Source organism: Caretta caretta, chromosome 3 (genome assembly GCF_965140235.1).
Source record: "Caretta caretta isolate rCarCar2 chromosome 3, rCarCar1.hap1, whole genome shotgun sequence".
Taxonomy (NCBI): domain Eukaryota; kingdom Metazoa; phylum Chordata; order Testudines; family Cheloniidae; genus Caretta; species Caretta caretta.
Genome location: NC_134208.1, coordinates 49,147,558 through 49,171,321, shown reverse-complemented (window position 1 = coordinate 49,171,321; position 23,764 = coordinate 49,147,558). Strand labels below are relative to the sequence as shown.

The following is a 23,764-nucleotide window of genomic DNA, read 5'->3' as shown; positions in this document are numbered from 1 at the left end:
CCCCCCCCCACACAAATTCACTCTCCTGCTGGTGCTAGCCCATCCAAAGTGACAACTCTTTACATAATCAAGTCGGGCTATTTCCTGCATAAATCCAGGTTTTCTCACATCCCCCCCACCCCCATACACACACAAACTCACTCTCCTGCTGGTAATAGCTCATCTAAACTGACCACTCTCCAAGTTTAAATCCAAGTTAAACCAGAACATCTGGGGGGGGGGGGGTAGTTTAGATGAGCTATTACCAGCAGGAGAGTGAGTTTGTGTGTGTATGGGGGTGGGGGGGATGTGAGAAAACCTGGATTTATGCAGGAAATAGCCCGACTTGATTATGTAAAGAGTTGTCACTTTGGATGGGCTAGCACCAGCAGGAGAGTGAATTTGTGTGGGGGGGGTGGAGGGTGAGAAAACCTGGATTTGTGCTGGAAATGGCCCACCTGTTGATCACTTTAGATAAGCTATTACCAGCAGGACAGTGGGGTGGGAGGAGGTATTGTTTCATATTCTCTGTGTATATATAAAGTCTGCTGCAGTTTCCACGGTATGCATCTGATGAAGTGAGCTGTAGCTCACGAAAGCTCATGCTCAAATAAATTGGTTAGTCTCTAAGGTGCCACAAGTACTCCTTTTCTTTTTGCAAGTCTTAAATGTGTTTCTGAGCATAGCTTGTATAGTACAGGTTTCCACCTTTGTTTTTTTTTTTGACAGAAATGTCATTTATTTTCTTTTTCATTTTTTTGCCTTTCTGTTGGAAATCCTAATTTCATAGGATCCACCCTTACGGGAACAAAGGGCATTTTCATAGAATCACAGAAGATTAGGGTTCGAAGAGACCTCAAGGTCGTCTAGTCCAACCCCCTGCTCAAAGCAGGACCAACCACAACTAAATCATCCCAGCCAGGGCTTTGTCAAGCTGGGCCTTAAAAACCTCTAAGGATGGAGATTCCACCACCTCCTTAAGGTAACCCATTCCAGTGCTTCACCACCCTCCTAGTGAAATAGTTTTTCCTAATATCCAACCTAGACCTCCCCAACTGCAACTTGAGACCATTGCTCTATGTTCTGTCATCTGCCACCACTGAGAACAGCCAAGCTCCATCATCTTTGGAAACCCCTTCAGGTAGTTGAAGGCTTATCAAATCCCCCCTCACTCTTCTTTTCTGCAGACTAAATAAGCTCAGCTCTCTCAGCCTCTCCTCATAAGTCATGTGCCCCAGCCCCCTGATCATTTTCGTTGCCCTCCGCTGGACTCTCTCCAATTTGCCCACATCCTTTCTGTAGTGGGGGGCCCAAAACTGGATGCAATACTCCAAATGTGGCCTCACCAGTGCTGAATAGAGGGGAATAATCACTTCCCTCGATCTGCTGGCAATGCAGCCTAATATGCCGTTAGCCTTCTTGGCAACAAGGGCACACTGCTAACTCATATCCAGCTTCTCCTCCACTGTAATCCCCAGGTCCTTTTCTGAAGAACTGCTGCTTAAGCAGTCGGTCCCCAGCCTGTAGCGGTGCATTGGATTCTTCCGTCCTAAGTGCAGGACTCTGCACTTGTCCTTGTTGAACCTCATCAGATTTCTTTTGACCCAATCCTCCAATTTGTCTAGGTCACACTGGACCCTTTCCTTACCCTCCAGCATATCTACCTCTCCCCCGGGTTTAGCGTCATCCATGAACTTGCTGAGGGTGCAATCCATCCCATCACCCAGATCATTAATGAAGATGTTGAACAAAACCTGGCCCAGGACCGACTGCTGGGGCACTCCACTTGATACCGGCTGCCAACTAGACATCAGGCCGTTGATCACTACCCGTTGAGCCAGACGATCTAGCCAGCTTTCTATCTAATTATAGTCCATTCATCCAATCCATACTTCTTTAACTTGCTGGCAAAAATACTGTGGGAGACCGTATCAAAAGCTTCCCTAAAGTCAAGGTATATCAACCACTTTCCCCATATCCATAGAGCCAGTTATCTCATCATAGAAGGCAATCAGGTTGGTCAGGCATGACTTGCCCTTGGTAAACACAGGTTGACTGTTCCTGATCACCTTCCTCTCCTCCAAGTGCTTCAAAATGGATTCCTTGAGGACCTGCAGCATGATTTTTCCTGGGACTGAAGTGAAGCTGTAGTTTCCTGGATTCTCCTTCTTCCCTTTTTTAAAGATGGGCACTACATAGTCTCTACATGGACTCAGAATAGAATGTTCAACTTTTTAGAACTTCACTGACAGCTGAAGTACTTTGCAAGTCACTAAATTAGTACAAAGAACCATATCACCAAAAATAAATATTAAGCATGTATCACGCTAAAACATTTTAATTCTATAGAATTTATTAGAGTGGATAACAATACTTTTTTGTACTTACCCAAGGAGAGCAATTATCGCTTGTTGTCTATCAAACTGAGCTAGAGTTTAAGATGTGCCATGTGTGATTACATTCTAATCAAACCCTGGGAAGTACATCATGGGACAACTCTTTAAATGGCAGAAGATGACAGTAGGCTGTTCATACTGTTAGTGTACGAATTTAAATTTTTTGATTTCTTGTACAAATGCTTCTCTGGCAATTTCTGACAAAACCCAATATGGAAAAACAACAGCCTTTAAGTCCATGTTAGTTCAAAGAACTGTGTCAAAGCACAATCTAGGAATTATTAATTGATCTACAGCTGTAGATGAAATCCCCTTACCTGTATCTGAGGTACCCGTATGTAAAAGTATAGAACATTTGGAATCCAACCTTATGCTCTACATGATTAACTGATTTTAACTGGGGAAAAGAGAACAGTATATACCAGTGACCTGAAACATTCACATATTGCTCCATGACCTTTTATCTTTGTCCTATATATTTGAGGTTTGAGCCTATGGAAACATACTCCCATGCATATGCCTATTTCTGCACACAGCTTTGAAAGTATACCTTAATGGGTATATTTTCAAAGCTATAGAGGGGGACTTATTTCAACAACTTTGATATGTTTTGTGAATTGGGAAGCTCTAAATCCCCGGTCACAACTCAAAGTTTACCCCAAATGTTTTTAATTTCATATTTACATTTCCATCAATCATTTTACCTTCTCTGCTTTTGTCACATATCAGTGTTTCCTATTGATATTCTTCACAACCGAAAATATTATTTTCTAGCTGAAATTTTATCAGACTCGTAAATAATACTGTTTCTTTAGACTGTAGCCCCCATTCCCTCCCCTGAACTCCAGCAATGGGTAGGAACTGCCTACCCAACTAGATTACACAGGGGTTGTTTTTTTTTGTTTTTTAATAATTTAACTAGTTCAATAAGGGCGGTGATTTTTTTTACGTAATTAGTTAACCCCTAATGTGGATGCAGTTATATCAGTATAAATGAGTCTTATACCAGTATAGCCTATTCTTGGAAATTTACTTTTAAAATTAAAATATTACAAATATAATTAAAATATAATAAAAACAGTATAATTACATCCATGCTAGGGGCTTGTAGCACTTTAAATATACCAGTTTCAAACAAATACATTTAAAGTGGTACAAAAACTGTGTAGACTCACCTTGAGAATAATACAAGTAGATTGCATTAATATAAAGAAACTATTCCCTCATCCAAGTACATAGGATCAGTAATCTCAGATGAACCATATTAACACATACTAAAGGTCCACTAAGTGGCTGCTTCCCACCAATGTCTTCAATGATCAATTGTTGGAAAAATCTCAACTGGCACCAAGATTTGAAGCACATAACAAGAGAAGAAACTCAATGAAGGTATCACTGATAGCTGATATGTGCTTAAGACAAATAAATAATGTGTTATTTACTGGCCTAATGCCAAAAAGACATCCGGCTATTGATTTGCAACTTGTAGGGCAAGGTCTTTCATTAGGGGATATTACTTTTACCTGGATTAATAAAAATAAAAACAAAACAAAATATAGTCCTGTGAGAGAGGACCACCAGTTTGGGGCCTTCCAGAACTGGCTAAGGATATGTATGCCTACACATAAATACTATAAACTATTGCTATTTAATCTGTACACTGACTGTTTCTGCAGCAGGCATCCAAGAAACACACATCAATGGGGCTTTCAAATTTTCCTCTAACTAGTTCAACTACATGTGTATGCCAGATTCCTTACCTTTCACATTATGAGGGAAGAAAAAATATTTTCTGTTGATTATAGCCTTAAAATGGGTTTTGGCCATCTAAAGTACATTTTTTTTAAACTTCTCTGCTGGACTTTCTCAGTTGAGCTCTGTGATCCATTTGGCTTTCTACAGCAAGGGATTTGGTTGTCCTTTTACACAACCAGCTCCTGAGCCAGCCCAATAGTACAAGAAACCACCTCCCCAGTGTCATAATATTCTTATTCTTTCAACATCTCTTAGTTACATCAGGTTTGCAGCAACATTTTATTAATGCTCCCTTTTAAGAAGGTACTGAAATCTTTATAAGGTTTTGCAGAACAGTATAACGTACTTTTATTGATTAAGGTAGTTCAGTACAATGAGTCAAATATTAAAACAAATATATGTTGGAACTAATGGATTATTAGAATTTTATATTACATAGCACAGTGACTAATGCATATCACAATTTCCATTGACTACACAGGACTGTAACTTTCACACTTTCAGACAAGATTAAAAAGCAATTCCCAAAAAAGACTAATGCTGCCATTAACTGACTGCTTCATTCAGAATCTTTAATAATAAATTGCAGTAAAATAAATTTAAAAGAGAACAGTGCTAAATCCCTTATTGTCCCCACCACAATACAAAAAATAACTAATGTTGTAAATTTATGAGCCAATAAGTTGAAAAAAAGGGATGACTCCGTTTAGCTGCAGGGTGAGAACATTATCAGCAAAAGTAATAATGCAGAAAAGCCACAACTCTGACTTAATTCTTTTACAAGACGACAGATGTCACCTACACGCTGACAAGTTGTACATGGCATTGCTACATGGATATTAAATTAAACTGAAAGGCAGTGCCTGATTCCTCATTAATCAGGAGTCCAAACAGAATACACCCTACCTGAGTTATTCCAGTGGGAGGAATCTTGTATGACTGCAGCTTCTGCTTCAGTAGCTCAGGATCACTGTGGCGGAATGGGCACCCTGATGGGGAAAGAAAACAAGCACACAAACAAGGCTACTTACCCAAGAGTTAGCACAATAATACACCCGAGAGACTGACTAAGCTGTTCTTAATTGTCTAACAGCTTATTAATAAAGAAGTTAATTGCCCATGTGTGCAACTGTTTTACTCTTTTTCTAAAAGATTACTCCACTGTATGGTTATCAGGGTATTACAGGCTCAAGAGTTACATAAAGCACTACAACATAAGCAGGCCAAGATTCACATTCATTGAGTGGAAAACAGTTTTAATTACAGGTTTCAGAGTAGCAGCCGTGTTAGTCTGTATTCGCAAAAAGAAAAGGAGTACTTGTGGCACCTTAGAGACTAACCAATTTATTTGAGCATGAGCTTTCGTGAGCTACAGCTCACTTCATCGGATGCATACTGTGGAAAGTGTAGAAGATCTTTTTATACACACAAAGCATGAAAAAATGCCCCCCCCCCCACTCTCCTGCTGGTAATAGCTTATCTAAAGTGATCACTCTCCTTACAACGTGTACGATAATCAAGTTGGGCCACTTCCAGCACAAATTCAGGTTTTCTAAGTGTGTGTGTGGGGGAACCTGAATTTGTGCTGGAAATGGCTCAACTTGATTATCATACACATTGTAAGGAGAGTGATCACTTTAGATAAGCTATTACCAGCAGGAGAGTGGGGTGGGGGGAGGTATTTTTTCATGCTTTTTGTGTATAAAAAGATCTTCTACACTTTCCACAGTATGCATCCGATGAAGTGAGCTGTAGCTCACGAAAGCTCATGCTCAAATAAATTGGTTAGTCTCTAAGGTGCCACAAGTACTCCTTTTCTTTTTGCAGTTTTAATTAGGTTCCTTATTAACAGGCACAAACAGTCACAAAACAGCTATCACATTGTTACATTTAAAGTAATCTCAAATACAAAAAGTAACATTAGGCTGTGATGGACACACACAACAGATAGGAAAACTAGCATAAAAGGGGACTTGATCCTTAAAAGGCACAATAGTATTTATTCCATAGTGAAAATATCTTCAAGAATCCCATCACTGAAAACAAAAGAAAATTTTCTTGCACACAAAGTCAAATGAGTGACTTATTACTAGTAAGTACACGTTGTGTGTGTAAAGCATCTAAGGGTGTGCCTACACTGCAGCGAGGAACAAGCCTCACAGCTTATGCTAGTGGGGATTGTACTAGTGCACTAAAAATAGTTGTGTGGACACTGCAGCACTGGGAAAGGCTCAGGCTAGCCACTCAAACTCGGACCCAAGGGATAGGGTAGGCTTGAGCTTGGGTGGCTAGCCCAGGCCTCTATCAGTGCAGCAACATATCCACAGTGCTATTTTAGCTTGCTAGCAGGAGCCCCACTAGCACAATTTGTCTAACCAGGCTGGGAGGCTTACTTCCATCTGCAGTGTAGACATATCCTAAGAGATTGAAGAGCACACGTCCTATTGAATTAATGTCTTTAATTCATTAGGCACTTTTGAAAGTATCCCCCGTAATGCAGTGCACTACACACACACGCTATCAAATAGCAGCTCAGTGGATGAAGAGTCCAAGACACCACTTATCTGCCATAGTCTTTTCAAAATAAGTTAGGATCAAGGGGTGGATAAAAGGTCTACTCTAGGAACAGAAGGTCCTCCAGAAAATGTCATGCAAGGAGAAGTGTAACATTTATGAAACTTAATGAAGAGGAGAGTTTTATGCATCATCCTATACGGAGGATTGGTCAGATTTAGAGAACTATGTAAAGTCGAGATGTTAAATTTCTTAATTAATCTTAGTTTATTAAAACAGACTGACCATAAGATTCAAAGTTGAACACTATTGCTGAAGGATTAGCCTATTAAAAACTAAATGGATGAAATATTACTGGAGTATGCTAACCAATTTTAAAGTAGAGCTGTAAGAAACTTCAGTGCCTGGCTTCTAAGACACTTACAAAGTGAAGTGGGAAAAGAATAGCGAAGAGCTTAGTAGAGAGCATACTGAAGTACAGCTGAATTAATTTCTCTTGCCTGACCTAATAAGTCAAATCACCAGAAGAGTAAGAGTACTTGTCAGCAATGATTGGCATAAGATATGAACTATTAACTTCTGCCAGTAATACAACCATTCAGTCAGTTCTCTTCCAGAGCTTCTGGGTTCCATGCACTGTGAACATGTCAGTTATGAATACTCACCATGATAATCCCCTTGACTTGGTGGATTGGACAGGATAATCTTCATGCAGCTGAATGGTGTATAATCAGTCCTCTTGCCTTCTTTTCCATAGTTATGGCGGATGCTGTAGGCATATCCTTTGTCAAACTGGTAAAAATATTTAAAAGCAGATTATTTGCATGTGAACTGCTCATTGTGTCAGTGATTCCAGCTACTCTACAGAATGAAATATTGGACTATGAAAATATACTTGTCAAAACCATTAAAATGGAAAAAGCTGAAACCAAGTTATTGCTTTTGAGAGAGAGAGAGATTAAACTGCATTATGACCTAAAAAGGTAAAGATTTTATTTAAATTGGAGTAATGGTATTTTACAAAAAATGAGGACTTCAAACTTTTGAACACTATGACAGCAGGCTGTGTAGCTGGTCCATGGGGCCGAGTTGATGTCTACACTGCAATTAAGTACCCACAGTTGGCCTATGTCAGTTGACTCGGGCTCGGGCTGTACAACTGTGGTACAGATGTTCGGGCTTGGGCTGGAGCCCAGGTTCTGGGACCCTACCCACTCGGAGAGTCCCAGAGCTCAGGTTCCAGCCTGAGCTCAAACATCTACACTGCAATTTTACAGCCCTGGAGCCTCAGCCCAAGTCAGATGACCCAGGCCAGCCATTGGTGTTTAATTGCTGTGTAGACATGAGTAAGCCCATGGGGCTTTAATCACTACCTTGTTAAAGGCTGCAAGGCTCTAGCCCTTGGAACTTTGATCAGCCCAGCTGTTTGAAGTCTCTGAGTGGTTAATCACTCTGCAGTGGTGAGCTGAGGTAAGCAGGGAAGACTTGGTATAAAAGTCACTTAGTGGGTGAACTCAAGATTTGCAGACAGAGGCAGCTAGGAGAGGAGTTGCGGAGAGAGTTAGAGGGAGAGTATGAAAGGGCTTCATTCCAGATTCAGCACTATATGTGATATCAAGATGACCATCAGATGTGCCACATTCTCTTTACCTGCATGAAGACAGAAGAGATTTGCTATGCATGAAGTGCAAATTGGTGGCTGTGCTAGAAGAAAATATTCTTGAATTGAAAAGATAAAGTGAGACGTTACTGAGAATCAGAGAAGCTGAGGAGTTCCTAGACAACTAGATTCTGGAAACACCAGTACCCTGGTTCAAAGAAGAATGGAGCAGTCCACAAAGGAATTGGAGAGCGAGGAAGTCAGACAGGAGGCCTGGCAGTTTGTAACCACTAGAGCAGGGATAGCTAACCTCAGCCTGAGAAGGAGCGAGAATTTACCAATGTACATTGCCAAAGAGACACAGTAATATGTCAGCAGCCCCCTATCAGCTCCCCCTCCCCGGCTCCCAGTGCCTCCCACCCAGTGGCAGCCCTGCTGCCACCATCGCCTCCCACTCCCTCCCCATACCTCCCGATCAGCTGTTTCGTGGCGTGAGGCAGCTCTGGTGGGAGGGGGAGGAGCGAGTGCACTGCAGGCTCAGGGGAGGGGGCAGGGCCTCTGCAGAGCCAGGGGTTCAGCAGTGATTCCCCCCCCCCCCCCCCGGGCACATTGGAAAGTTGGCACCTGTAGCTCCAGCCCCGGAGTCACTGCCTATACAAGGAGCCACATATTAACTTCTGAAGAGCCGCATGTGGCTCTGGAGCCATAGGCTGGCCACCCCTGCACTAGAGGCAAGAGGTTGTGCATTCTGCATGGTTGGAGATAGAGCAGGATAAGCAGATTGTTGGCACCAGAAAGAAGAGAAGCAGAAGGAATTCCACACAGCTGGAAATTTCAAATAGATACCAAATCCTCAACAAGGAAGCTACGGAAGACATGTCTAAAGATCCAGCAGGCCCAAGGGAATAGACAGATGCATGGGACGCATGTGGATGGCACCTTGGCCCAAACTGTAAACAAACAAACAAACAAACAAACAGAAGAAAGATGATCCTTATTGGAGATTCAATACTCAGAACATTGAAAGAACATTTCTACAAGGAACAGACAGACAATAAGAGAGCATGCTACCTTTCTGGAGCCAAGACACAAGATGTTATTCTAAAATTGGACAGGCTTCTGAAGTCAATGGGCAAGGATCATCCACTGGTGATGGCTCATATCAGCACTAATGACACTTCATTGTGGGATATCTCACAGATAATAGAGGACTTCAGGGAACTCAGAAGCATACTGAAGAATAATAATGTCCAAGCAATCCTCTCTGAGATCCTTCCTGTCCCATGAACAAAAGAAGGCAGAAGATTCTGGAAGAGAATCGTTGGTTAGGTAAGTTGTATAGGGTGCAGGGTTTTGGTTTTGTGGAATATTGGTCTACCTTCCATGAGGAGAGGAGGCTATATAGTTTGGATGGCCTCCACCTCAGTAGGAGGAGGACCAATCTCCTTAGGAACGGGCTGCCTAGAATAGTCAGGAGAGGGTTAAACTAATAACAAAAGGAAGGGTAAAAAGAGGGAAGATGTGAGCACTCAGCACAAAAATCAAGATGTTGAGAACAAAATTAATCAAGAAACCAAAAGATATAAAGCAGAGAAATTCCTGGATTGCCTATACACTAATGTTAGTAGCATGGGTAACAAACAAGATGGACTGGAATTGCTCATTTTTGAGCATAAATTTGACCTAGCTGGTATTACTGAAATCTGGTATGTTAAAATAAGTGATTACAACATATTTAGGAAGGATCAAGAGGGCAAAAGGAGAGCGGAAATGGCATTACCTGTTTCCTAGTCACTGATAATGCAGAAGTTAATGACCTTGAACACTTATGGATCAGTGTACTAATAGATAAAGCATAAGATCAGGGTATTTGTTGGTGTCTGTTACAAACCACGAAATCACACTAGAGAACAGGATGACTGGTTTCTTACACATCGATATATAATGCGTAGGGAAAAAACCCTGCATAATCATGGAGCACTTCAATTTGAGTGGCATATGCTGGAAACCTTCGGCTTCCATTATTAAAACATCATTGGAATTTCTAAACATTATAGATGAGAATTTCCTAACTCAAAAAGTCTTGCAACCAACATGGGTGAATTCTATATTATACTTTGTCCTAACAGATAAATAGGAAGTGATCACAGAAGTAAAATTTAATGGTAGCATAGTTACAAGTCTTCAGGACATGACCACATTTACAATGTGCAAGCAGAATAAAGTCCAGACCAGTAATATATATGCTTGGTGCTTTAATTGGGCCAATTTCACAAAGCTGAAAACAATTATGAGCCATATCTACTGGGAGGATGAATTTAATCAGAAAAATGTGAATGATAAGAATTCCTCACTAGATATCCCAAAAAAGACAAAATCCCACAATTGAGGAAGAATGCTGTGCTAGTTTAAAAACCAACCTGGGTCAGAGGGGAAGTGAAGGCAGCTGTAAAAATAAAAATAGAAAAACTAATATGTAGCAAATGGAAGAAAGGAGAGGCTGATGATAAGGAATACTGATCAGAAGTTAGGGATTGTAGAAAATTAATAAGAGAAACCAAGGAACACAAGGAAAAATCTATGGCCAGCAGAGTTAAGGACAACAAAAAGGAATTTTTTAAATACATTAGGAAAAAAAGAATTCTAACATAGAATTGGTCCATTGGTAGATAGATATGGTAGAATTATAACAACAAAGCAGAAAAGGTAGAAGTGTTCAATAAATATATCTGTTCTGTATTTGGGGAAAAGCAGACAATGCAATCTCATAATGGTAATGAGAACATTATTTCCATTCCACTATCATCTTTGGAATATGTTAAACAGAAGCTACTAAAGTTAGACATTTTAAAAATCAGTAGGTCCAGATACCGTAATTTGCATCCAAGAGTTTTAAGAGAGCTGGATCATTAATTTGATTTTCAATAAATTGTGGAGCACTGGAGGAGTTCCAGAAGGCAGGAAGAAAGCTAATGTCGTGATAATTTTTAAAAAGGGTCAATGGAATCAGCTGAGTGATACCAGGCTGACAAGCCTCTAATTAATCCCAGACATGATAATGGAGCGGCTGATAAGGGACTCTATTAATAAAGAACTAAAGGAGGGTCATGTAATTAATGCCAATCAACATGGGGTTATGGAAAATAGATCTGGTCAAACTAACTTGAAATCTGTTTTTGATGAGATTGTAAGTTTGTTTGATAAACATAATAGTGTTGATACTTAGACTTCTGTAAGGCATTTGACTTGGTACCACATGACATTTTGATTAAAAAACTAGAATGATATACAATTAACGTGGCACACATTAAATGCATTAAAATCTGGATCAATGAAAAATCTCAAAAGAAGAGTGTAAAGAGGGATTCATCACTGAATGGATGTTTCCAATAGAGTCCCCCAAAGACTGGTTCTTGGCCTACACTATGTAACATCTTTATCAGTGACCTGGAAGAAATCATAAAATCATCACTGATAAAGTTTGCAGATGACACAAAATTGGAGGAGTGGTAAGGAAGGAAAAAGACAGGTCACTGATTCAGAGCATTTGCGATCGCTTGGTAAACTGGATGCAAGCAAAAAATATGTGTTATAATGTGACTAAATGTAAATGTGTACACCTGGAAACAAAGAACGTAGCCATACTTACTGGATGGGGGACTCTATTCTGGGAAGCAATGACTCTGAAAAACGTTTTGGAGGTTGTGGTGAATAATTAGCTGAACATGACCTCCCAGTGCAACATTCTGGCCAAAAGAGCTAATGCGATCCTGTGATGCAAGAACAAGGGAATCTCAAATAGGAGAGGTTATTTTACCTCTGTATTTGGCACTGGTGGAATACTGTGTCCAGTTCTGCTGTCCACAATTCCAGAGGATGTTGATAAATCAGAGATGGTTCAGAGAAGAGTCACAAGAATGGTTAAAGGATTAGAAAAAATGTTTTATAGTGATAGACTCAAGAAACTCAATTAATGTAAGCTTAACAAAGAGAAGGTTAAGGATAACTTGATTACCGTCTACAGGTACCTACATGGGGAATAAATATTTAATTATGGCGTCTTCAATATAGCAGAGAAAGGTATAATATGATCCAATGACTGGAAGTTGAAGTTACACAAATTCAGATAGGAAACACGGTATAATTTTTTTATTGGTAATGGTAATTAACCATTAGTAATTTTCTAAAAGATATCTCTAGACATTATTTTGGGGAAGTTCTATGTGGAACAAAGGAGGTAGACTAGATGGTCTCTTAGATCCTTGGAACCTATGGGAATGGAGCAGATAGGGTCATTTGAACCATTAGTTTTCATACATTCTACAACAGTGGCCCATAGTGAAATATTTAAACAAAGATTATTCTCATTAGGAGTACACAAAGTAGCTCACACATTCCTTAACAATAGTGCACAATTATTTCAGAGAATTTAAGGTAAAGAGGCTTGGAAAAATATATTGAATGCCAACGTATCAGAGTACCATTTTCCTGAGGTGTGCAGTTTTTGACATTTAACTGGTTAGTCAGGGTGAATCAAGGTAGGAACCTCGGAGAGCACTTTACTTTCAAGTTCATAATCTTGTATTGCTCCCCCAAGGGATACAGTTTTTGCTCATTCTCCTATTTTTTTTTCTTGTGTCTGACCCCTCTAAAGTTTATGTTGATGTTCTAAATTGAGGAGCTGAATTTTAGCAAATTCCACTTGAGTATCAATACACAGAATATAATGTTTAACTTCATTGGAAGAGTGACTAAAGAATAATAATGGAAGATGGGTTAATAAAATTAATAAACTTGAGTGTAAATACCTCTTCAGTACACAATGCATATATGAAAAGTAACTTAGAAAAAGTAACAGCAATATAGCCGTTTGTATATGCTGTAGATTACATAAATTTGCAAACTACTGATATTGCTGTGCTATAATATATACAGCAGTCCTTAAGAACAAGTTCAAATTTTAATTTGAGAGACAGCAGTACATGTCACTTGGGAAATGAAACACTTTTCAATTTTTCCCTACTGGAAACTAGCACCATGTAAACGAACAGCTGTACTCTCATTAAAGTTTAAATTGTTGTAATTAACTCTTTATGTAAAATTTTTTCTCTGGATTGATTTAATTACAATTACGTCGATTTCTGTCTACTTGTCACAAACCACTGAAAAGACTTTTTGGCAGCTACTGTATTCCCCCCTTCTCCCCCCCCGTTCCTTTCTACGTAACTAAGGCCATACTGGGTCAGACCAATGGTCCATCTAGCTCAGTACCTCTCTTCCGACAGTGGCCACACCAGTCATGATACTTTAAGATAATGGGATGCAAGAATCTAGAAAAAAAAATCACAAATCTACAACTGATAACTTTCACAGTTGCAATTTACACTCATTTCCTGCCAATCAAAATTTATACTTGTTTGGACTATATATCTTATTGACAATTCATAATATTTTACTGGCAATTCATAATATTCATACTTGAACTGCTGCAAAGTGTCCAGAACATCATGCTAAAAAAACCATAAAAAAAAACAGATGTCTTAAACCCGATACACTAGACTTTAAAAAAAAAAAATGCACCCCTTCAATATCCTTCCATAATGCCATTTTGGAAAGTAACAGAATAAAGTGCATCCTGTCTATACTATTCTTTGAAATGTTATAAGAAGGAGCTTCTTTAGCAAATGACTGTAGCTATAAACAATAATATTCAGCGGTTACTCTATGTATGGGTTAGTATCTTCAAAGTCCTGAGAAAATAACTAACCAATTCTTCCTTGTGCATATGCATTAAGATACCACCTTCAGTTACATGATTGCATACTTATTTTTCCACAGGACACTTGCCTCATTCTGTGCACAGAATGAATGCACATTTCATTTGCTTAAAAAATGATATCTGAACATGCAATTATACTAAAATGGACTTTTGCATGCTTCATGTTGCATTGCTCAGTTTGTCACAAAATTAATATTCCTTTTACAGTTTTGTATAGTGAAAAACTTGAGCTATACTTTTCACATTGCTCCTTTTCATGCTCATAGAAATTACTTTTAATGTGTAACGCATTTTATGATGAGAAGCAGGTGTTGCAGTAAATAGAAACAACAACTGTGTAATACTAAAATGGCTTTGGGACAGGTTAGATAGATGCATTTTTCATTGTTGCCTTGAACTCCCCAGTCCATCTGTATTCCTCTGTTGTCTTATACTTGGACTGTAAGCTCTTTGGTGCAAGGACAGTCTTTTTGTTTCGTGTTTGAACAGCCCCTTGCACTATGGGGTGCTGGTCCATGATTGGGGTACTAGGCGCTAAGGTCATAAAAATAAATAATATTATTATGCTACCGATAGACATGGATTTTCTAGGTAAGTGTTTCACATTATTAATAGTTACTATATCCAGAGTATTCTGACTGAAAAGCAAAACTAAAGATTCAAAAGAAAAGTATTTGGAATAACCAGACTTTTATAAAAACAATTTTGAAGGAATCAGATCGTGTGTTCAAAAGGCAGAAGTTCCTTCAACCCCCAAACCTGCATCTAAACATCTTTAAATGGCTTCAAATTGTCTCTACAGGAGACTGAATAAATTGTGTCATGTATCCATGCAAACAGAATACACAGTGATAACAGAGATATTGGTGCAATTGTTAAAGTTATCATGAAGCTACTGAAGAATTTTACAACCGTTACAAATATTATAATGGAAATAATATCCTATAGTATTTGCAAGAAGTTATGAGATCTTATAATAGTTATGAAATTCAACTTTGCCACAGTGAATGATAATTCTGGTTTTGTTTTGGGTAACATGAATAGGTGTCATGCTATTATGTCCATTCATTTTTTTTTAATCCACTGAGAAGTCCACTTCTTTTAAGTATCTACCTTCTGAGAAGAATAATGGGAACAAGACAGCTATTTTCTTTACTACGCAATTGGGAGTTGGGCTATAGTAGTTTTAATAAGACATAGTATAGTTTTCTTAATCTAAAAAAACATATTTCTTAAATCAAATAAAGTCATGCTAAATTTCTTGTTTATTTTCATGCCTTGCCTTTTCAGGAAATTTGAAGTTAGGTAGCGTATCTCAATGGATGAATCAACAGTAAGTTGCACCCCATTTTCAAGTACTTAAATTAGTTTTATTATTGCTTTTATAGGAACAGCAGCAAGAGATGGCTAGAGCAATTATGTAGTAACATGATAATGTATTCAGACAAGAGGCTTCTGTGCTCTGGAGTTATTCCATCAGTCTACCTATTGTTTGTACCCTGGAAACTCCCATCTAAATGTCTTCAAGCCATCTTATTTTTGAATATGTTTCAATGATTCCATTGCTGCCTTTCGAAGAACTTTTAATTCACCACAATTATGTCTGCAATGGAATTTCCTCCCTTCAAACGAAAAAAAAGCGTACTTATGCACTATGAGCTGAATAGCAACATTTTCATATCAGCAGTGCTGAACAGCAACATAAATACATATCAACAGTACAGATGAATTTTAAAAAAATCATTACTAACATTAAATGCACTAAATGTAATTTATACTTCTAACTGACCAATAATTTGTTTAAATTAATCTACATTCTACTTGAACTGTATCTTCTGACTGCTTGTAATATTTTTCCATATATGTTACATGGCCTACAGTAGTTCACTAATTACATTGTCACACATTCAAATTTCCTTAATAGGGTTATTTTGTCTGACTTGCAAACTGATTTTCCTTGAAAATATTCATATTCTAGTCCTGTGATGGGCCTCTACCAATTGCCACACCCATCCAAATTTCAGATGGAAATTTCTATTTTGGCACCTAAACCCTGGGTTAGTAGTGTGCAACAAGGGTGACCCTGGCTTACCTCCGACAGTGGCACGAGGCTTTGGGCAGAAGTAGATGAGGTAGCACCTATATTTTTTCTGTCTTACAACTTCCACTGCTTTGTCTTCAACGAAATCTCCCTGTTTCCTTTTGACTCTGCTTCTGTTTCAGCCCTTGTCTTTGGAATCTCCTCTTTTCTAACTCTGAATTGCACATAGTCCAGCTATTCTCTGCTTTCCTTCAGAGGTAGCTGTCATCTAACATTCTCCTGGGGCTGCTTCCACCTTCCTCTCTGACTTTGATGCCTGGCTGTCTCTACTGCTATCTTCATTCTCCTAGCCTTATCTTAGAAATCTTCAAACTCCATGGTGATTGAACTGTCTGACTTTGCTGCCTTGTTTTGATTTCACTATTTTGTTTCCATTTCTGAACTAACTCTCCAACTCGCCACCTTTATTAAATCTCTTGGCCTATTCATCTTGAAATATTGTCCCCTCATACACTTCTATCTGCTCAACACCTTACTTCTGTTAGTGGTGACAATTCTGCTCCCACCTCTTCCTGAATTAACTCTTCTGTGATTTTCGCTTTATGTGGCACCCACAATGTACAAGGTACTTTCCCAAATATAAAACGCCATGGGCCTTGCCCCAAGAATGTACACCCTGAGAAGATAAAGACAAACAAAAAGTGGGTGAAATGGCTACATAGAAGAAAAGTGATCAGAAGGATTACAGGCACATCTTGTGAGTCCATTTTCTTTTGGACGTGGGATCAGTTAGTGCTTTTGCTCACATTTAACATCCGACTAGAATAAAAATACCTTTAAAATCAGATTAATTGAATTTACAAGTACAACCCAATCTTAATTTACAAGTAAAACTTGCTATTGCCCCCACATCTCCTTTTTTATGTTTTAGGTAGTGAAAGTGATGCTCACTTGTCTACCTTGTTTTTCAGCATTGTCTTCCTCTTCTGTGTTGTCTACTTCTCTTCTCTTGCCCAACGTTATTTTCTATGTATTTCAAAAGCGTATATGATTCACTTGCTATAATATGGATCGCATCACATCCATTCTGTTACTACAGATTCTGTACTTCTTTCCAGTTTGTGGCTTCGAGGGAAACGGGGGGGCTGGAGAGTGGAGGAGAGAGCAGAAGAGATGAGACAGGAGGAATGGATGGACTTCCCTTTGGACTCAGAAAGAAGCAATCCATCGTCCATTTTCTGTATTTCTGGTTAATCAAGGTCAACTCAATTACAGATAGCCCAGCAGAATCTACACAATAATATTAACTATTTATAGTTGTAGAATTATAGTTCACTAGGAGAAGTATTGGCTCTTTTCCCCAGCACATCTCATCCTACTTGATTTATGCTAGCTTCAGGGCATGAGGACCCTTTTATTTTTAGTTTATGTATTATCAGACATGGACAACAGGTCTAGGGCATGTTAATCTAGGGCCTTGGGTCAAAGATGTAGGACAGAGAGATTAACATTCTGGACTCAAGATCCACGATTGTGTTTAAGACTCCTTAGTTTCAGGGTCAAGAGACAAAGCATTCTGAATGTTTGAACTTATACCACAAAATGGAGTGCACACAATTTAAACAGAGCAGCTGGCCAGGCCTGCGTGGTAGGTTTGTGCTGTCCTCTTGATGAAATATTATCAAGGCCTAGTTGGAGGAGAGGCAAGAGATCAAGAAGACCCAGCCCATGGGTGACTTTAAAAAATGACCAAAATAATTATAAACACATCGATTACATTGTAGTAGTCAATTTCTCTTGAGAGGCAATTTATCACATACATAGTAGGAAAAAAGCTTCCAAGAAGAGTGTGTGTGTGTGTGTGTGTGGCGGGGGGCAGAGAGAGGGGAGGGGAATAATTTCAAGAAGAAAGAGGTTACTTAGTCTTACAGTAACTGGAGTTCTTCATTCCTTAAATTCCCTACCAAAAGCTATAAAAAGTCAGACTTTCTAAAAGATTTAATTCTAGATAGACAAGGTGGGTGGAGTAATAGCTTTTATTGAAGCAACTTCTGCTGGTGAGAGAGACATAAGAACAGCCATACTGGGTCAGTCCAAAGGTCCATCTAGCCTGGTATCCTGTCTTCCGACAGTGGCCAATGCCAAGTTGTCTCAGAGGGAATGAACAGAACAGGTAATCATCAAGTGACACATCCCCGTCACCATCTTGAACAGTTGATGAATTACTCCTTTTCTAGAGAGGTTAGCCAGATAGTTCAGTCTTTCAGCGTAGAAACTATGAAAATCTACCACCTCTCCAATTTCTCTGTGCTTGTAAGCCCAGAATCTTATAGTGTCATGAAAAGATGTTACTTCATCAAAATAACAAGTCCTATCCACGATAATGGCACAAAGAAACCTTGGGCTAAATTTTGCTCTTCAGTTACACTAGGGTAAAACTGGAGTAACTCCACTGAATTCAGCTGATATGGCATCTAGCATTCTAGTCATAATCCTGTAAAGTTGTACTCATATCATAGCTCCATTTAACCATGAGATTCTCTAAAAAGATGAATCCCATTGCAAGTAACAGCTTTATAAAACTTAACTATAAGCTTATCATGAAATATATCAGTAAACATACCATTTAAATCTGAGTCCTAGGACTAGGTAACAATTAGGAGAGGGAATGGTTGACTTTTTAAAATAATGATCACTGCACTAAAGTGTCACTGATACCAAAATGGTAAGGACCATAACTTTAAAACATGTTGGAGACCCGATTTTAGATAAGTCACTAAAAATTGCTTAAAACAATCAAATCTATTATTTTTAAGATACATTGCTCACTTTCAATCTGCTTTGTGGCTATTAGCAACTTTAATGTATTCAACTAAAATACAATATCGCTCAATGTCTTTTGGGTAATTTTTCTTGAAATTCATCATAATTGTATTATATCTGGATGGACACGTCCAAGATCTAGAGTCAAAACTGCAATGACATCATATCTGAACTGCCAACATGTCTGTTAAGAGGGCTTGGTTTGGATCAACAAGATGGCTAAATTACTTTTCATCTTTAAAAGAAGACAATTCATAAAGAGTAGTGCTAGCTAACTGTGTGCTTAGTTATGAAAGCTTATGTTGTATCCACCACCTGCTCCCTGTAAGAATTCCCACATTGGCAGATGGCACAGAAGAGCAATGCAGCTCAGTGGTACATATTGCCAAACTTAAAACTGATAGGTTTTCCAAGAGGTCCTTGTCCCTTATGACTTAATGCTCCTTTTCAGTGTTCAAACAAGCAGATATATACTAATGAAAAGATCTATTCGACTAAAATAGTCTCCCAAGACTAAAGACTCATCATTTGTGACATTTAAAACCAGAAAACATACTGCAGGGAATAACTCTGTACTGGTACCTGGGTGGACTAAGAAACTTAACTGGCCTTTTCCATTTCCAGTGTCATTACTCTGAGATGTGGATATAGCTGTCAACAGCAAGATCCCTGGAAGCTGTTAGTCTGGGATGCAAAGCGGTCCCATAGGGGAGTACCCCACTGAGTAAAGATGGTGGTCAGAACTGTGTTGTATATTTCCCATTAGTGGTCTGTAGAGAGACCTCTGCTTCGTCTGTCCGCTAGGGAGTTCTGAGTGACCAGGAGGTATGATGCCTATATGGTAACCTGATTTCTGATGGAATAGTTCTACAGTCTGACTGCCTCCAAACACAGGGGATGAAATCTCATTCCTCCCTGTTTGTTTATCTATACCACCATGGTGATATTATCCAATAGGATTCGCACGTGGAAAGAGCATATGAGGGGAAGGAAGGCCTTGCAGGCTAGGCAGACTGCTCTGAGTTCCAGTAAGTTTATATGGAGTCTGGCTTCCTGTGGTGTCCATGTACTTTGAGCTATGTGGAAATCCAAATGATTTTGGATTCCTCCCATCCTGTAAGGGAGGCATCCGTCAAAATGGTGGCCGTCTGTATGGGAGGGCTAAAGGGAGTCCCCACCATGACCCTTTTTGGGTTGAACCACCAAGCAAAAGAACATTCCTGAGTCAATGTGGTCCCAGGTCAGGTCGTAGGTCAAGTGGAGCCTAGCTTGTAGGCACTGCAAGTGGAGGCTGGTGAAAGGTGTCACGTAGGTACATGTGGTCATATGGCCCAAGAAGGACAGGCACCAACACATCGTAGTTCAGGGCTTGTGGGTAATGCAAGCAATCATGCTGCACGTTGCGTTAAACCTTTCTGCTGGAAGGAAAGCTCCAAGATCAAGTCCAGCCTTGATCCTATGAAATTTACTGTCCGTGTGGGTGACAAAATGGACTTGTCTCAGTACCAACATAGAGCAGCCTGTCAATACGGTGCTCGGGGATATGTTTCCATAATATAGTGGTTTCCTGGTACAAACCACCAACCGTCTGTCGGTACCAGGGAAGGAGACTTCCCTTCTTTCTCAAGGTCAATTTTTGTTGTGCACCAGGAATGAGGATCTAGACACTGAGAAATCCCCCCCAGTATCTGTAGAGCCAATGATGGAGCTGGTACAGTGATGGAGGCCAAGTGTTCTTAGACTAGGCACTCCATTCCTTTCATCTACTCTTGTCAGGGCAAGTCCTATGGAAGTGGAAACAATCCCTTACGGATACCCTGTATTCCCTAAAGTGGGAGACACAGGAGACTGAGTACTCTGAAGGCCAGGATGGCGTCATACCAGATGGCACTGACATGATCTATGATAGGCCTGCAGTACCAGTGGCAACATCGGGGTCTGTGCACTGTGCTGGAATAGTTATCATTGGTCTCGGAGCTGGAATTGGGATTGATGAAAGTGGTACCAGACTGCAAGTCACTGGCGCTATAACAGACTGCAATGCAGAAGCCTCAATGTGTGTACCATGTTCGACAGCCCTGGCAGAGCACTGTCAGTCTGCACGATTGGTGAGGCTGTGTAGGCCTCCAGGGTGGTTAGTACCAAAATGGGCTTTTGCCCCTCTGTGAACAGGAGCAATGGCTCCACTGCCTGTGCTCAGGAAGCAGCAGCTTTGATGGTCCTGGCACAGGAATCAGAGTCAACGTGTGCTCTGAGAGAGCCACTAGAAGCTGGAACTGGGGGATGGAGGGCCAAAGGGCACAATGGCTTTCAGTAGCGGAATGGCTTGCTTCTGCGGCTGAGGAATCACATACTGAGGATTCTGACAACATGGAAGCCACCCTCTTCTTAGGCTTCAAAAGATCAGGGTGCTTGGAGCATTTTTGCCTCTTTAAGGACTATCTTCATGAGGGGAAGCACCTCTGGATGGAGTGGTCGAGTAACTCCCTCTATCTGACAGAGGCAGTTCCAATGCTGGATGAACGGTGGCCTCCAGGAGGATGTACCCAAGATGCTCTTCTCCTTCCTTTTCAGTTCTCATTTTGAAGCCCTGCAAATCTGATAGTTGTACCTGACATGACCTTTACCCAAGCACTTCAAGCAGCAAGAGTGCTTGTGACACCTGGAGCAGGGCTTGAAGCCAGGCAACATCGTCATAGGCTACCCAAGTACCAGGCATAGCCCAGAGTCCACTAACTAACAACAGCTAGAACAACATAGGATAAAGAAAGAGAGAAAAAAATAGAAAAGAGGATCCATGGAAACAAAAAACAAGTACCACTAACTATTACAAACAACTATCTATAGCAGTACATTCCCAGAAGGAACGAGCCAACAAGCATCCTCCAACCATGGACAGCAAGAAGGAACTGAAGGAAGGATGGGGCGGCTCTGCCCCTTTATACCCTCCGCTCAGAACACAAGGTACACCAGGGTACAGGCATGGCCACATCTATGAGTACTGCTAGGAAAAGCTCTGTAGCACTGATGCATGACGCGCGCACACACACACAGAGTGTAATGGGCATATGCAACTGCTCAAAGGAGTATCTTATCAAATTAAAGTTTAACATTATTTTTGAAGCTCTGCATAACTTTCTCTCTTCCTATTTAGCTTTCCTTATCAAGCTTCATATTGCCCCTCCACTTCATCTGCTCTGCCAGTGTTCCCAACCTTGTCCCCCCACTTATCAGATTTTCACATAATCTGTATTGGCAGGGAGACTGTATTTTCCATTTATAAAATCTATTATTCTAGCTCTTCCATCTGAAGCAACTAATTTCAAGGATGACTAGAATACCTAGAAACAGAGAGGAAGGATTGTTCAGTGGTTAAGGCACTAGTCTAGGACTTGGAGACTATTTCTGCCACAGACTTGTGTGCCTCAATTCCCCCTCTGTAAAATGGAGATAACAGTACCACCTCATGGGGTGTTGTGAGGATAAATATATTAAAGATTATGTAGCAGTCAGATACTGTGGTGATGGGGACAGAGAGGCAAAAGGCCAACAGAGAAACATAAGGAAGTTCTTTAATGCATGGACTCTTACGAACTATTCTGGTGTGGGAAATGGAGGGGGGTGTGTGTGTTTGAGACCATCCATTCTCTCTTTGTCTGAAAGATACGGTGCTAAAACTGAGAAAGATCCAATTTTATTTTCTGTTGTAACATTAGGACCCCATAATGAAAATGTTGAGAATCACTGTTCTAAATTGATCTAGATATCAGTCTCTCTCTATAAAAGGGTGGGGCACCCACCTCTCATGAGTGTCCCCTGGCCGATGGTTCTCTCGGCGGGTCCTCAGGAACTCAGCTGTCCGGCCGAGTCGTATACGCTGTCCTCCTTTCTGGGGTATACTGTCCCAAGTTCTTATCACGGCTCTGGTATGGGGCCGTAGTTCTGAGGCTTCTTCCCAGAGACACTGCCTTCTTCAACCACCCAGCCGGGGTCCATCTCGGAACCCTCAGCTGGTGTCCTTTCCAGCAGCCTTCCCTGGGCTTAGTCTGCAACCAGACCAGCAGAGCCCATCTCAGTACCCTTGTCTGGTCTGGCCAGGTTCTGTGCTCAGTCCCCGTGGCTCAGCCTGTCTGCACTGACCTTTTCATGGTCCTGCTGCTATTCTATTCAGTCAGCCAGGCACCCAGTCTTTGGCAGCCTTCCCTGGACTCAGTTCTACCTGGTGCACTCTCTGCAATGAGCTGTCCGTGGTCCTGCAGCTTGTCTAGCTAGCCAGGCACCCGGTCCTCCTTTCCCAAGCTCCACACAGCAACTGAAGACTCTGCTCTGCTGCTTGCCTTTTATCTGGTCCTTCTGGCTCCTATCTGGTTGTTCCAGCTGCTCCTCTGCAGCCACTCTAGGCTGCCTGCTGTTCTATTCTGGGGCAGAGTGACGCAGGGCTGCGAGGCCTCCAGTAGGAGACCTCCAGACCTAGACCACCCTGCCACACACACTTTTTAAACAAAAAATATTTTTCCACAGTTAAATGTATACATTACCCAAATCTCCCAAGCCTGCCAATTCTATCGAGCAACGAGAATAAGCACTGCTCCTCAGCCTCGGACATCTGAAAAGGATCATGCTGCTAATTTTTGAAAATAGAAAGTTCAGAAAGCTAAACAAAGGAAAGTTAGTTTCCCATTGCTACTTCTGAACAGTTTTTAAGGAAATCCTAGGGATTCTCAGATCATTTCCAAGAAACTTTTTTTAACAATCACAGCAAATCACGCCCTAGTGGGTTGGGGCAGGCTGTTCAATAATCAGATTTGCTTGTGAGGCAACTATGTAACACATGCATCTCAACTACTTAGATGATAGCGAAGCCAACTTGCAATCCC

General features: G+C 40.4%; 1 protein-coding gene across 7 annotated transcripts in view; it reads right to left on the bottom strand.

Annotated features, from left to right (window-relative positions):
* PRIM2 (DNA primase subunit 2) overlaps positions 1-23,764 on the bottom strand; it is a 308,890-nt gene that overhangs the window by 50,290 nt on the left and 234,836 nt on the right. For 6 of the 7 annotated variants that reach the window (XM_048845207.2, XM_048845209.2, XM_048845212.2 and 3 more), the window contains 2 exons: positions 7,310-7,436; positions 5,037-5,119 (listed from right to left, as the gene is read on the bottom strand). The exons of the other annotated variant lie outside the window; for it this stretch is intronic. In XM_048845207.2, the coding sequence (XP_048701164.1) occupies positions 5,037-5,119; positions 7,310-7,436 (210 nt within the window). The remainder of the gene's footprint in view (positions 1-5,036; positions 5,120-7,309; positions 7,437-23,764) is intronic. 7 annotated transcript variants of the gene reach the window in all.